This window comes from Lactuca virosa, chromosome 2, assembly GCF_052849685.1.
Source record: "Lactuca virosa cultivar CGN04683 chromosome 2, Lactuca_virosa_CGN04683_v6, whole genome shotgun sequence".
In the NCBI taxonomy this organism is placed as follows: Eukaryota; Viridiplantae; Streptophyta; class Magnoliopsida; order Asterales; family Asteraceae; genus Lactuca; species Lactuca virosa.
The window spans coordinates 242,686,924-242,703,239 of NC_136427.1; the positions used below are offsets into that span (position 1 = coordinate 242,686,924).

General features: G+C 34.5%; 2 protein-coding genes across 2 annotated transcripts; one reads left to right on the forward strand and one right to left on the reverse strand.

Moving 5' to 3' along the window:
- Positions 1-2,582: 2,582 nt before the first annotated feature.
- On the forward strand, positions 2,583-6,873 carry LOC145160660 (acetyl-coenzyme A synthetase, chloroplastic/glyoxysomal-like). Its single transcript, XM_079079942.1, has 17 exons — positions 2,583-3,055; positions 3,123-3,266; positions 3,356-3,511; positions 3,600-3,891; positions 3,982-4,064; positions 4,144-4,245; positions 4,357-4,445; positions 4,556-4,646; positions 4,744-4,857; positions 4,963-5,039; positions 5,139-5,217; positions 5,306-5,374; positions 5,484-5,659; positions 5,837-5,893; positions 6,037-6,127; positions 6,221-6,319; positions 6,415-6,873. The coding sequence occupies exons 1-17, from the start codon at positions 2,678-2,680 to the stop codon at positions 6,598-6,600; spliced, it is 2,283 nt and encodes a 760-aa protein (XP_078936068.1). The 5' UTR covers positions 2,583-2,677; the 3' UTR covers positions 6,601-6,873.
- Positions 6,874-7,840: 967 nt separating this feature from the next.
- CXIP1 (CAX interacting protein 1) lies at positions 7,841-9,388 on the reverse strand. The gene is made up of 3 exons (XM_079079943.1): positions 9,057-9,388; positions 8,268-8,537; positions 7,841-8,128 (listed from the first exon to the last, which is right to left on the reverse strand). Exons 1-3 carry the CDS (start codon positions 9,256-9,258, stop codon positions 8,073-8,075), a joined length of 528 nt encoding a protein of 175 aa, XP_078936069.1. The 5' UTR covers positions 9,259-9,388; the 3' UTR covers positions 7,841-8,072.
- Between the last annotated feature and the right edge of the window lie 6,928 nt (positions 9,389-16,316).

The window sequence follows — 16,316 nt, forward strand, 5'->3', positions numbered from 1 at the left end:
TTTCAAATTTCAAAAACAGCTGAAGCGATTTTGATTGGGTTTATGTAAAATCATTGCTTCTTGTTCTTCGAGTTCCTTTAGACTTTCATCATCAAATCAAACCGCTGTTTTTGCTAGCGTTTCCACAGTGGGGGTGAGAGAATGATGGCAATTGATTAAATCCCTCCAGTCACCATGTACACGATGTTAACACCGACTTCAACGATGAGCTGCTGTGGAACGACGATATATCGACCGAGTTTTCCCCCCAAAAGCGTGTTGCCCGATCTCATTGTTTCTGTCGAATCGTTTTTCGGGAAGCATTTCGTGCATCTCAACCATTTGCCAGAGCGTGTAGAGAGTTACGACCCATGAGATCACCATTACTGATACCAGGACCATGAAATCCCATACAATACAACGATTTCATTTCACAATTATTAGGGCATAAGAATGGTTTCCCTATTTTTGTTGGATGCTGATCGGAACGCACAAATCTATTTTCATTTTTGTGTTTCAGGTTAATGGAGAGAGAGATATACTAAAACTCGGTCGGTTTGTATCCAGTCTTTTGTAATTAAACTATCAATGTAAAATATTGTTTATAAATATGCATGTAGCATGTTTTGGAGTAATATGATGTAATTTTAAAGAGGGGTTCTCTCAAAAATATATCTTAAAAACATTAATAAAAAAATCTATAAGAGAGAGAGAGGGGTGGGGTGGGCCCCATTCTATTTTTTTAATTACATTAATATTAAAATAAAGGATAAAAATTTTAAGAAAGTGAGAAAAACAAATTAAAAGGGTATATTAGTAATTTTAAGTTTAACAGGGACCATTTCCACATAGAAACATGGCCAAAAGGACCATGAAACAAAAAACATCGAGGTTTGGACGAAAACCCCAAAAAAATGCATACCATAGGGACCATTTTTGCAATTTTGTCTACATTAAACTCTAAATAGTTTAAATGATTGTTACATTATTATTTTATTTTCATACTATGATTTTTTTCCTACAATTCATTGAATTCTACAAAAGTTCAATAAATTTGGCCTAGAGGTATGGTCTTGTCTCGGACATATACGAAATTAATGAGTAGATTAGAGTGTGTATCGGTAGCCGTTCTAAAATAATAATAATAATCAATCTAATCCATAATTACATAATCTTATTGTACATTACATAAAACCATATGATTTATTAACCAGATTCAACCGGGCAGGTTCAAGAGAAAATCAGGTTCAAAAGAAAAATAACCGCTTCAATTTGTATAAAAAATGACGATGAGGGATCGAGCCCAAAGCGGTCATTTCTTAATTTTTTTTAACTAAAACCAACTTAAACTTGAAGTAAAGTCGGTCTGAACTAGACGTCAACAAGCTTCATGGTGTAGAAATGTGAAAGATGAATAATCTATTTATAATGAAAAATCACTCACCATTTTAATCTTCGAGTCTGTGAGACTCTTTCATGTTACCAAATATGATAGATCTGTTATTGTTTATATATATATATATATATATATATATATATATATATATATATATTTCCAGCACGATAAAGTAGGTTATGATACTTTTTTTGTCAAATACTACAAGTAGGTCCTTCATATTTTTTACAATAAGTCCTAATATTTTCGATATATACTTTGTTGTATATTTTAAAATTTTAGGTGGGTAAAAGACCCATTTTGTCATAATATAAACACGTCCGTGATGATGTGGTACTATGTATTACATAATGTTTTTATGAGTCTTTAGTATACCAAAAGTTAACACTGTGTGGCTGTGAGAAACGATTTTTATTTTTCTAGAAAATGTTTTTAGAAAATAAAATTGAATTTTCATTTTCAATTTTCAGTGAAAATTTCAGAAAACACGACTGGTTGGAATAAATTGAGTTTTCATTTTCTATTTTAGAAAATTAAAAGACTTCATAAAAAATAAAAAAACATTTTTCTAATTTACATACAATTTACAAAACATCAAATTTCATTTTTTGAAAAATCTTAAAAAACTAAATCAACCAAATGTGTTCCAAAATTTTCATGAAAAAAATAAAATATTTTCAATAACCAAACACACTCCTCTAAGATACGTGTTTCATGTTTACATAAGATTCTTTTTTTATGGCAAACATAACATTTTGCATTTCGCCTAACTTCTTTTGTATAGTTGAGGGTTTGAAGATGAGTATTGCCATAATTAAAGATGATGGTCATTATGTAAAGATGACATCCACACGTTCAATTCATAGTATTGATGATCTTCTCGATTTGTATCTTTGGAACGTACTGATGTTTTGTTCATTCGACTGTGAAAAGGGAGGGATTTTGCATAGACAAAACAAATGCCGAATCCATAGACGTGTTGTTTGCAAGAATCGATGGGGGTCCAATCCCATGCAAAAAGAACCCTTTCTTTTATATATACCTGGTAAAGTAAAGACTCTTCATCTTCAATTTTACTTCTTTTTACGGTAAGTTTAATAAAATAACATAAACGTACGATGAATCAAGATAGCACACAGGAAAAGACAAAAAAAACAGGAGACCAAGGTTAGATTTCTTGGGTTTCGTATTTATGGTAAGAGAAAAACAATGTTTATTGTTTCAGTTAGCTCCCATATTCAATTACAGGTTTTAGAATTTCTAAGAGAGAGAAGGGAGGGAGGGAGAAAGGAAAGGAGATAGATGGCTGTTAATGCATGTTTCAATTACGATTGCATTAATGGCGATATCGTTGACAGGAGGAGCTACTGCCAGTTCACCCAAGTTCTTCTTCGAGGCGATCGACCCTTTGTGGATAGGACCAATTCCAACGTATTTGTTTCTTCATCGTTCAAAACAATAAGAGCAAGAGTGAACTCCGGTAATCCCTTCCGATCACGGCTGCCGGACTTGGCGAACAATCTTACCACAGCCCTTCACCTCCGTCATCTACCCTCTCTTTCCTCCCGGTTATCGAAACTGAAAGCTGTAATCCTCGGCGAGCATCTTGCCTCCGATGATGATCTTATCTTACCCAGTCATGATTTCTCCCAAAAGGCCCACGTTTCATCTTTCGAAAAGGTAATTCCCCTCATTTCATCGTTGATAAAAAAAATCTCACGATTGATGTTCATTGATACCGTTTCAGTACCTGGAGATGTACAATAGATCAATCGAAGACCCAGCTAGCTTTTGGTCCGACATAGCTTCCGAATTCTACTGGAAGAAGAAATGGGATCAGCAGGTTTACTCTGAGAATCTCGACATCAGAAAAGGGAAAATCGACATAGAGGTAATCAGATCTCCATTACTTCTGCAATTCCAATTCCATCATATTCTTAACAAGTTCGTTTTCCTATTGCTATCTGTGATTTCGTTCAGTGGTTCAAGGGTGGAATCACCAATATTTGCTATAATTGCTTGGATAAAAACATCGAATCTGGAAACGGTGACAAAATTGCAATTCACTGGGAAGGAAACGAACCTGGTGTTGATGATTCCTTGACTTACAATCAGTTGCTAGATAGAGTTTGTCAGGTGATTCGATTCATACCTTTTCTTACATTCATGCATTACACCCCTACTATTCGTTCTCAATTTGTAGTTTGTGATTGAAATTTGACAGCTTGCTAATTACTTGAAAGACAATGGAGTCAAAAAGGGTGATTCTGTAATTGTTTATTTACCTATGCTTATGGAACTACCAATCACCATGCTCGCATGTGCTCGAATTGGTGCTGTTCATTCGGTTGTTTTTGCTGGATTTTCTGCAGATTCTCTTGTTCAAAGAGTTATGGATTGCAAACCGAAAATTGTGATAACTTGTAATGCAATTAAAAGAGGGAAAAAGATCATTAACCTTAAAGAAATTGTTGATTCTGCACTCTCAGAGTCATCTCAAAATGGAGTCTCTGTTGGTATGAGCTATTTATTTTTATGTTAAAAACAAAAGTATAATTATTAAGTTATATATACATGAGTATGACCTTTTTCTTGATCACAAACAGATTTGTGTTTGACATATGCAAATGAATCAGCCATGAAAAAGGAAGCTACTAAATGGCAAAAGGAAAGAGATGCTTGGTGGCAGGTAGAAAAAAAAAACACTAGATTTCTTTTCTAATTATAAAATTTGCAGGATTAATTAATTAATTATTAAAAAATTGCAGGATGTTGTTCCAGAATGTTCTACTAAATGTGATGTTGAGTGGGTTGATGCGGAGGATCCGCTTTTCCTTCTGTACACCAGCGGAAGCACAGGAAAGCCAAAGGTCGATAATACCCCTGCCTCCTATTGATTTGATCTTTTCTTAATCTGTGGATGAGTTTTTTTTTTTTTTTTTTTTTTATTTAAAAAAAAATGATGTTGGTGCATTTGATAGGGTGTTGTGCATACTACAGGAGGATACATGATCTACACTGCAACAACATTCAAATATGCATTTGACTACAAGCCATCTGATGTATACTGGTAAATCTTTTGACTTAATCCAATAAACTAAGCTGTATATGAATATATGATATGAGTGAGTGAATCTTTTTGACTTATTAATACATTTCTATTAATCTATTGTATTGTAGGTGTACAGCTGACTGTGGTTGGATTACTGGACACAGCTATGTTGCTTATGGACCTCTGCTTAATGGGGCAACAGTTGTACTTTATGAAGGGGTAAACTAGTTTAATCATAAACATAGTTTTTATATTTTTTTTATGATATAACTTTTTATGATTCCATATATAATACATGTTATTTAACTGTTTTCAGGTTCCCAATTATCCAGATTTTGGGAGATGTTGGGATATTGTTGACAAATACAAGGTGACAATATTTTACACTGCTCCTACACTGGTGCGATCTTTAATGCGTGAGGGTGACGAGGCAAGTTTTTTATTATTATTATATAAAACCTCATCATAAACATTGATATTTAGCTTATATAGATTAAGATATAATTATTTTTTGTTGTTTAAAATTAAAATGCAGCATGTGACTCGTTATTCACGTAAGTCTTTACGAGTTCTTGGAAGTGTAGGCGAGCCGATTAATCCAAGTGCATGGAGGTTCTTTTTGGGACTAATTTTTGATTGTTTTTATTTTTAGGGGTTAATTGAAAATTTTTATTTATGGATTTTTTTTTGTTTTTGTTTTTGATATGACAGGTGGTTTTTCAATGTAGTTGGAGACTCAAGGTGTCCAATATCAGATACTTGGTGGCAAACAGAAACGGGAGGTTTCATGGTATGTGTAATTTACACTTATTTGCATTAATGATAATTTGATAATTAAGTAATTAACAATTGAATTTGATCATTTTTTCTTTTTCCAGATTACGCCCTTGCCCGGTGCATGGCCTCAAAGACCAGGTTCTGCTACTTTTCCATTTTTCGGGGTTCAGGTATCTTTTTTTTTTTTTTTATATAATTTATAAAACAAAATCCATATGGTTTTCCTTCAAATCATTGAATCTTCTAAAATCATCACACTTAATAAAATAAAAAATGCAGGCTGTGATAGTGGATGAAAAGGGCAAGGAGATTGAAGGTGAATGCAGTGGGTATTTATGTGTTAAAAAGTCATGGCCAGGGGCATTTAGGACACTTTATGGGGATCATGAAAGATATGAAACAACTTATTTCAGTGCATTCCCTGGCTATTATTTTAGTGGTGATGGCTGCAGCAGGTAATAATAATACTTAATAATACCATCTTTAGAAAATTTCATAATTTTTTTTTCTACCTTTATTAGCTAAAAACACCCACATACCTCTTAAGATATAAACCACAAATGTCATGATTACTTAGTGGAAAGTTATTTGACATTATTCTATTGCTTCATTTGAACTAAATTTTGTTTCAGAGACAAGGATGGATATCATTGGCTCACTGGAAGAGTTGATGATGTAATTAATGTCAGGTACTTTGATTTAAACTGAATTAAGTGTTATCTGGATAAATAATATATGAAAAACCTCATTTCCTGACTTTCTTTATTAAGTCAAAAAGGAACACTTGTATTCAAATATAACAGAAAGTAAGTCAATTTGTCTAAATGAACAGTGGACACCGAATTGGCACAGCAGAAGTTGAATCTGCACTAGTTTCACATCCTCAATGTGCTGAAGCAGCTGTAGTTGGTGTTGAACATGAGGTATGTAGCTTCTCTTATTTGCATGTGATATGATATTATTATTGTTAAAATGTAAGAAATGATTATCTATTTTGTGATACCTAATATAAATAGGTGAAAGGTCAGAGTATATACGCATTTGTTACTCCAGTTGAGGGTGTCCCATACAGTGAAGATCTCAGAAAAAGCCTTGTACTTTCTGTTCGAACTCATGTAAGTTTTATTTACTAAAAAACAGATAAAAAAGGCTTCTAACTTCTAATTGTTGTATAAAAAATTGGTCTAAGTTTGTATTTTGTTGCAATCAGATTGGAGCATTTGCTGCACCTGACAAGATCCATTGGGCACCTGGTCTTCCAAAAACAAGAAGTGGGAAAATTATGAGAAGAATTTTGAGGAAAATTGCTTCTAGACAGCTGGATGAGCTTGGTGATACAACCACATTAGCAGATCCACATGTTGTTGATCAACTGATTGAGCTTGCTGATTCCTAAGTGTGTGTGTGTGGTTTTAGGAATCTCAAAGGCTAATAAGTCAACATATACCAAGTTACATGACATGGCTAATAAAAATGCATATTGAAACTAGAAATATATTATGTTGTTAGGTGTCCCTTTGATGGGAAATAGCGATACAAGTTCTTACATAATTGTTACCTAGAACTTGTAGAAAAAGGTTAAAGAAAATGTTGTAATGAGTGATGCACACATACATGAAAACGTGAGTTTGGTTTTATTGCACATGGAATAAGGGACTGGTTCTAATTATATTAAGGTTGTGTTTGGTAGACCAGCTAAAAAGCTAGTTGGTAGCTGATAAAGTAATAATGTTTGATAAAAATTAGTTGATTAGTCAGATGACATAAAATGACATTAGCAGTCTATTTTAAAAACTTGTGAAGAAGCCCCATGAACTTATAAATAAACCATATCAAATAGTTTTGTAAAAAGTTAGCTTATAAGCTACTTTAGTGGTCTGACCAAACGTTACATTGCAATAAGATAACTTATACATGCCAAACACTGCATAAACATTTAGTCAAGCCGATAATGTATTCATGTCAACAATGGTGAAAATTTTATGTTATTATGGAATCTTGTAGCAGGATTGGCGATTATATTAATGGTTGAATCTTTGCTCTCCATCTTCTTACAATTTTGCGACAAAAGATGATAAAAATGGCAGTGTTTCTCTATTCTTAACTAGTTTATAACCCGTGGGAACCACGGTTATAAAATTAATTAAACTTTTATAATAAAAATTTATAATTATTAATCAGTTATTTGAAATAATTCATTTTAAATAAATTATTAATTAAGAGATATATCAAATTTTTAAAGTTATTATAACTTCAAATTTAACATATAATTAGAAAATGTAAATTTGAATTTTGAAATGAATTGCCTAATATATCTACATATCACATGTATAGTATTAATAAGAAGTTGTATTAAAATGACACTTGGCAAAAAGAGATTATTCATTTATTAGAATAGGGATTAACTGAGGAAATCTGGTAAGCAAGATATGCAATGGTGTTTCAATTTTATTAGTTTATTTGACAAGGATAAATCATATGAGTGTTTCTTTGTTACTAGAGAATTTGGAAAATGAAAATTTCTCATTGAGTCCTAACTTTTTTATTAACTTTGCCCTCCTCATACCAACATTTTCTCAAAAGAATGTAAACATTATTTATCAAGACAACACTTCATGAGGAAGAAAAAAACAGGGTGATAGTAATAATAGGCATGTTGAATGCTGAATGAATTGGATTTCTGTATGCATCTTTTTTTCTCCATATACATCACTGAAACACACATGAAGACATTCTTTCATAAATACAACTTACAGAACCTCCCTTTCAGTAATCAAAAAGTCGATTACATAAAGCATTCGTGTATGGAATAATATAACATGTTTTTCTACAATTATGAAGGAAATGAATTATACAAACTTATATCAATCAGGATAATGACGCCTTCTCCAATAGTTCCTGCAATTCTCCACTCTTGTATGCTTCTGTAATAAGAGAGTTATTAACTACACATACTATATCCATGAAGATTGAAGAGATACTGATTAAAATGCATCATGATGTATGGATGGATATAAAGTTAAAAATATATGTATATTTAAAAGCATGAGGGAATGAACTTACCAACAGTTATGTCACAACCCCCAAAGAACTCCCCATCAATGTAGAGTTGTGGAAATGTTGGCCATTGAGAATACTCCTTTAACCCTTGACGTAACATTTCATTGTCCAGAATATTAATTGTTTCAAAAGGTACATTGGCTGATCTCAAAATCTGAACAACTGTGTTTGAGAATCCACATTGTGGAAAGTCCTTAGTTCCTTTCATGAAAAGAATCACCTTGTGTGATGTAACAACTTTATCCAATGTAGTCTTTAACTCTGGATTTAATGCTGCAAAAGCAAACAAAGCCATTTGACAAATGAAATAAGATCATGTCATTAACTGATTATTGAATGTGATTATTCACATTTAAGTAAGAACAATAACAATCATTTATCAATCTTTCTTAATCTATCCTGCAACTATTACGTTAGTATCTCATCTTGAGGGTAGGTGTATATGTTTAAACATCATAGATGTTAGAATTCAAGATAATTAACACATTGATAGAAGAATTACTATAAATATAGGTTACACAAAATATGGGCCAAGAATTCAAAACCCTAAAAACTATTTACATAAATAATTAACTTCATTGTGTAAATAAACAAGCAAAGCGATTCTTGTTAATTTCTGAAAATATAAAAGAAACCCTAATTTTAAAAGAAAATTGTGGATGGTACGAAGACGCAAGTATTCCATATATTGGTTAAAATGCTGTCATGGTTGATAGAATGAAATTATCAGTCAACGTTCACTACGATCGATAAACGAATCAAAACGATAGATAAGTGGAATAAAACATATACCAGCAAAGCATCGCGTAGAATCAATCCTTCTTGAACAAGTTTTGATTTTGATGCCGACTTTAAGGCTGCTGGAGGTGTGTGAACGACGACCAGGGCAGCGCACTGCAGGTGGAGAAACTGCGGTTGACCCAGATACAAATTCGAAAGATGGAATCCTGGATGAGGATGTCAATCGCGAGTGAAAACCCATAGAACATGACATCTTTACGACGGAAGCTTTGGAATAATTTCGATCACTGGTATTCGAGTATCGACCAACACACGATGGTTTCGATGAAAGGGAGGGGAAGGAGCGTCAGGATTCTGTAGATGACAAGTTTGGAATGGTCAAATCAAATGGGTACCCGGCCCACAAAATGACCATTATATTTGGGAAATTCTATTCGTATCCCACATTGTTTTGTGTATCTCTTACGTGAATGAAATAGTGATATTTTGGGAAATTCTATATGTAACCCGCCTATAAAGCATTCATGTATGGAATAATATAACATTGCTCATTGACCGCTTTTCACCCTCTATAAAATATGATTTCCCGTCGATCAAAATCTCCAGAAACCAATACAAAAACACTCCAAAATCCATTCTACTGTCAATCTGTTGTGGTACGTCTGGGGCGTTTTCGAGAGTCGTGTTGAAACTCTCAAGTGGGATTGCATCGGTTGGTTTGATACCCCCGTAGTTGATACTCACTAGCAGTCTGTGGATGCGGGCTTTCATACCTATAAACCATTCACCTTCTTGTGAAAAGTAGCCGCTCTTCTAGTGATTATCGTATATAGTCATTTTGAATGTCTTCAAATCCAAAGCACCCAAAAACCAGTGAACAATTGGTATATTAATTGGGATGTAAAACTACACAAAAGGTTAGAAATAATTAATCATTAAATAACATTATATTATAATTTACGATTACTTAGGTAATGTAATCCAAACACAATTATACCGTATCAAAGCCTGTCCAAGTTGGGTAAACGGATCCATTATCCATATCACTCCAATCAAATACATCAGTGTTGAAAACTATCGGCACAACTGTGACAACCCAAAAATTTTTGTCTTGAAAGTCCAGTCAATCAATTGAGAGTCAGACTCATTTCTGCTATCTTTTAGCATCGTTATGGATCTGTTTGAGTGTTCTAAGCATAATACATTCAAGTTTTGGGTATAGGGATGAGTTACCCTAAGTCATAGTATTGCTTTTCGAGCCGAACACACCATCAGGAGGTGTGTACGGCCGTACACTCAAGGTGGCCGTAAACATGGGTGTACGGTCGTACACCCAAGGTGGCCGTACACTCCCTCCTATATATATAACATCACATCATTTTCTTCATTTTCTTCTTTCCTTGGCCGAAATCCCCTCAAACTCTCTCAACTATCATCAAGCCTTTCATCTTGATCTTCAAAAGTGGTAAGTGATTCCTCCATCTTTCTTGATGTCCTTCCTAGTCTTGTAATCATCTCATGATTCATCCATGAAAACATCTCTTTTATGATAGATCTTCAAATCTTCATCTTTCACCAAGAACACCAAGAACACACACTAGTTCTTGGTGGTTGTGAACCCCCAACAAGCTCCAAATCGTAAGTATCATTTCCATATACTTAGTATACGTTAGGGACTCTTGTTTAACACCCTAGAAACGACCATTTTACAAGAACAAAAGGAGTGTACGGCCGTATACCCTTGCATGGTCGTACACACCTCAAAACACTCCAAAAGGCCCTCCAAAATGAGAACTTAGTTCATATTCTTGTTGAGCAATATACCCACTAGCTTCCCCATGGTTCAAACACCCTCTTATGCCTGTTTTACCATGAGTGTACGACCGTACAACCCTTGGCCGTACACTCCATGGTGTGGCTGTATACTCCATTTAGTTAATCACTTGTGATTCTAACACTTAGTCCAAGGGTTTCCTAGTCCCTAAGGGTGTTTCCTTGCATGTTAGTTGCTTTTAAACACTAAATTCATGCCAATATATGCCATTATATGTCATTTAGGACTCGTTTGTGTCTCTGGAATTCATTTGTGGAACTTCTCATCCTTACATGAGTCTGCAGTTGAATCACCCACATAAGGTGAGTTCATACCCCTATAATCAATCTTTTAAATGTTTTTAAATGCTTTCAGGGGGAATACAAGTTGAACACAATGATAAATTGTGTAAATGTTATTTGTGATAACCATCACATTAAAGGATTTCTTATGCTTTTATAAGTGATCAAAACCATTTCAAAAACTCTTTTTAAATTGTGTTACTTTATTGTTTATAAAACACCGTTTTAAAGTACAATCATAACTTAGTAGAAAAATGAGTCTTTTATTCAAGTCAGTAACAGTTCAAGTAAACATACTAGTAAACTATAATAGGTATAGTTTAGGGGTTCAGTACGTGCTATAACTAGGACAGAGAGGAACATACTATAAAGAGAAACATGGAGGAACATACAATATACTATAACAGAAGAACAAATCATGATTAACACACCTATACTAATAATTTCCCAGTAACCTAGGAAGGGAATATATCATTAACTCATTGTTCTAAACAAAAGATGATAATAAAAGTGGTATAAGGATATATATATATATATATATATATATATATATATATATATATATATATATATATATGGTGCATCTACAATATGCCATGATTTATATATATATATATATATATATATATATATATATATATATATATATATATATATATATATATATATATATATATGGGGTACATCTACAAAGTATCGGTTTATTAAAAAGGGTACATCTGCAAAGTACTAGACAATAATAAATAAAATACATAACTTACTCGAAACATGAACATTTAGTTAATAGGGGCCTATAATGCTAACTTTATGATTCCTTAGTAGATACATCAGGAATATATATAAATCGGGTCCGACATATAGTAGGATGTGTGCTTTCCGCTTCATTTCTTGTTCCTTGTTTGGTTGTGGGCTTAGAGCAGATGCAACCAGTCTACTATCTATTCAATCTAGTTATATATATATTATGTATACACCAAGTAATCATAAAGGGTACCAGGTATAGGCCAGGTCATAACATACAAATTCAGTACATCGTTTTCTAGTACAAAAACATACCTTTCAGATAGAACATGTAGTAGACTAAACTCGAAACTTATCAGTAAAAGGGTTTAATCCATTTTATTAAACCAGTATAACTTAAAGGACCTTTTAGTAGTTAATTCTATAATACCTTAGTTTATACATCAGGGTTATATATAATTAGTATCTGATAGGCAGTTGGATGTGTGCTTTCCGCCTTACTTCCTGTTCCTTGTTTGGTTGTGGGCTTAGGACAGATTCACACAATTAACTATCGGTTCGATATTAGATTATATATAGCTTGTATAAACTAAGTGATTATAGAAGGAACTATTGTCTTTACCATTTTTACTAAAGGAAATAAGGGTTTTCCTTAAGGAATGTTTTCATCAAATATAAAGGAACTATTACATTTAACTCCATGAGTACCAAGTGAATACACTAGGGTTATATACAATGGAGATCTAACAAACAATGGGATGTGTGACTTACGCCTCATTTCCTGTTCCTTGTTTGGTTGTGGGCTTAGGGCAGATTCACACAATCAATTGTTTGTTTGATCTGGATTCTATATAACTTGTATCCATTTAACATTCATAGAAAGGATTGTAGAGTCATTTTACTTATCTTTCATCATATCAGAAGATATAGGATTTTCTGGAGGAACATGCGAACTTTTCTAAGAAGAACTTACAACTTACTTAACATCACTAAAATACTTATGAACTCACCAGCTTAAATGCTGATCAGCTCTTTCAAAATAACTTGTATTCTTAGGAAACTAGTAGACAGGTACACGCTCTGGGATTTCAGAAGATGGAGCATAGTAGCTTCATGTCTTTGTTATTTACTTTTGGAGTTAATCTTTTGTGAAACACATCTTTGTAAACACTTAAATATTAATGCAATGGTTGTTTGTTACTATGATTACTATGATACATGTGTTGTGATACTAAACATGACGTCCTCCGCCCCCGAACGTTTCCGCCGTTCCGGTTTGGGGGTGTGACAACAACCTTCCACCGAGCATCATCCGCTCTACGCTTTATCAACAATGAGATCCACATCATGATGTGCTAACAATAAAAAAATTTGCATTAAAGTAAGTATTGTTATTAGAAGCATAGTACGTAATGAGCACATAATTATATAACTTACATCACATTTCAACCAGTCTGCGTGACTATCCGCATATAAGCGCTTGCAAAATTCAATCTTCGCAATACCAGTCAAAAAACGGTGAACAAACAACAACTAACCTTCCTGTTCTTTATATAGATTGTGTACGGTAGGCTCTAAAAGATTGTCCAACGGTGATGGATTTTGTCATGCAACACATTTCCTCTTCAATTGTATCCATAAGGACTTATACCATATGGACATAACTTTTTGGCACATAGGACACCTAAGAGGTGTTGCCACCGATGTTTTGTATTCATCCATTGGAATCTCTTTTACATTGGACGATTGAATACATGGAGACGGATGCTCAAGGTCGTGATTCAATAGTTGTTCGGCTATACCTGACCCATAATCATGCTCCCACATGTCATTATACTCTGTGGTACCAACTCTGTGGTACCAAATTTATTTTTAATTAATTAATAAAAACTATAATAACAGATCATATCGTTCATAAACAAGAGTTGTTATATCAAATCAGAGTATCATCACAAAACATGTTCTTTTATCAGAGTATAAGCCTCCCAGGCTAAAGCTTCTTGGTGTGTGCGATGCAGTCATCCCGAGCTCCTCCCTATGCTACCGGAAGTACCTGAAACCAAAACTGAAAACTGTAAGCACGAAGCTTAGTGAGTTCCCCAATCTACCACATACCATACATAATCACATACTGCAAACACTGGGCCTAGCCCGCTGCATCGGGCCCCGCTCGGCATCAGGCCCCGCCTGGCATTAGGCCGCGCCTAGCATCGAGCCCCGCTCGGTATACAAATATGTTTCTACCAGGACCCGCCTGTCTTCGGGCCCCGCCCGCTACTGTGACATCCCCAATTTCACGGCCAGAAAAGACCGATTTCGTTTATGCTTTTTAAAATAAAATCAGAGTAATCATTTGATTAAAAGTGTTGTGGAATTTGTTCCCAGAAAAACATGATAACTATGTTATCAAATCATTTCCGAATAAATGTATTTTATTCACTTAAACCATTGGGATATCATTGTCAATACAAAAACATAAGCATAAACAAAACTTACATTCATTTACACTAGTGATCTACTTCTCTTTTAATCTCTCAGTGTAAAGGAACTTCGTATCGATACCTGTGATACAAATAAACTGAGTGGGTCAGGCTTGGGAGCCTGGTGAGCATATAGGGTTTTCAACCCACAATAATATAATTATTATATTCAATCATCAAACAATAAACCCAATTACCCATCCCCATTATCTTCTTTATTTCTTAAGGTTTTACCCTAAGAATCAACTATTCTTCATTCATTCATTCCTAAGGATTGACCTAAAGAATTGGCACAAAATCCATTGCTACATAAGGCACATCTACCAACTCTATCCTTTAAGCGCCTCTGTCAGGATTACGACATTTACTATTAGGCGCCACTGCCTGGATTACGACATACACTATTAGGCGCCACCGCTTGGATTACGACATACACTATTAGGCGCCACCGCCTGGATTACGACATACACTATTAGGCGCATCTGTCAGGTTTATGACATTCTCTTTTAGGCGCATCTGCCGACATTATCCTATAAGCGCATCTGCCAGGATTATCCTATAAGCGCATCTGCTAGTATTATGACAATCTCTATTTGGCGCATCTGCCGACATTATCCTATAAGCGCATCTGCCAGGATCACGACATTCACTACTTGGTGCATCTACCGATATTATTCGTAAGCGCATCTGCTAGTTTTATGACATTCTTTAATTGGTGCATCTGCCAATATCATTCTCAATCATCTTTCACACCTCCTCATTTTATCACATACCAACTATCTCATCTACCTATGTTCTACCCAACATATTTGTAGATATAAAATACATATATAGTTTAACTCATTAAAACCTATATAGTTCATCCATTCCACCAACATCTCAAATAAACAACAATATATAAACACATAGCACGTATTTCATAGCAAATACTTCATACTTATGTGTTAGAAGAAAGTAACCACACACTCACACATATAAACAACAATATATATACACATAGCACGTATTTTATAAAATACTTCATATTTATGTGTAAGAAGAAAGTGACTATACACTCACACAAAGCATATACTTAATACCTCCAAACAATACTTGTATTAAAATCGTATTTTGAAAGGGACTATACACTCACACATATAAACAACAATATATATAAACACATATCACGTATTTCTTAGCAAATACTTAATATTTATGTGTTAGAAGAAAGTAACTACACACTCACCTGATTTAATGAAAATCGGGCAGCAATTCGTTTCCTAAAACGATCGTTTCTAATAAAACCGGGAGTTTTATTGAGAAACCGGGCCCTGCGAGGGTTGGGCTTCGAAACCGAAAAGATAAATTTTCCGGGTCTTCGGGAACTTCGGAACGTATTCCGGGCTTTAGAAATGATATCGGGGCTTCGGGGGAAGTCAAAATGATAAAAAGGATGAAAAATGGGTGAAAGTGGCAAATTTCGGATTCTACCCGGGAAAGCTCGCAGCCTCCCTTTTATAGGGTCCGAAGGTCGGCCGAGAAGGAAGTGAGTCAGCAGCGAAGCAGCTCAGTGGCAGCAGCAGCGAAGGATACGTGCGAGGCGTCTTACGAGCCGTCTTAGACGTCGCCTAGGACGTCAAAAGGCGCGTCGGATGCTTACCAGACCGAAGCTCGGTCCAATCGAAAGGCGACAGGTGCGCGACACACGGCTACTGTTCATGCGAGGTGACGTGGCTCTTCCGGATAAGGCTTATCCATGCGAAATTTCTCGAATTTTGTGCCAAAATCTTCTAAAATTCGTAACTTTCGCATACGAGCTCCATTTTTGAAGTTCTTTATATGCACGCGTAGGTAAAATTACGCTCTACAACTTTCGTTTAGACTTCGTTGTCTAATTTTGATTTTATTTTAATATTATTATTTTTAACAGACCGAGACAGGAAATCCGTTAAAAATTCATAACTTCTTCATCCGACGTCCGTTTTCGTCAGACTTT

Excerpts from the sequence above, each read along its gene's own strand:
- LOC145160660 (XM_079079942.1), top strand. The coding sequence starts at position 2,678 with ATGGCTGTTAATGCATGTTTCAATTACGATTGCATTAATGGCGATATC. Across the intron at positions 4,446-4,555 it reads AAGCCATCTGATGTATACTG|GTGTACAGCTGACTGTGGTT; the intron begins GTAAATCTTTTG and ends ATTGTATTGTAG. Across the intron at positions 6,320-6,414 it reads TACTTTCTGTTCGAACTCAT|ATTGGAGCATTTGCTGCACC; the intron begins GTAAGTTTTATT and ends TGTTGCAATCAG.
- CXIP1 (XM_079079943.1), bottom strand. The coding sequence starts at position 9,258 with ATGTCATGTTCTATGGGTTTTCACTCGCGATTGACATCCTCATCCAGG. Across the intron at positions 8,538-9,056 it reads TTCTACGCGATGCTTTGCTG|CATTAAATCCAGAGTTAAAG; the intron begins GTATATGTTTTA and ends TTGCTTTTGCAG. Across the intron at positions 8,129-8,267 it reads GGGTTGTGACATAACTGTTG|AAGCATACAAGAGTGGAGAA; the intron begins GTAAGTTCATTC and ends CTCTTATTACAG.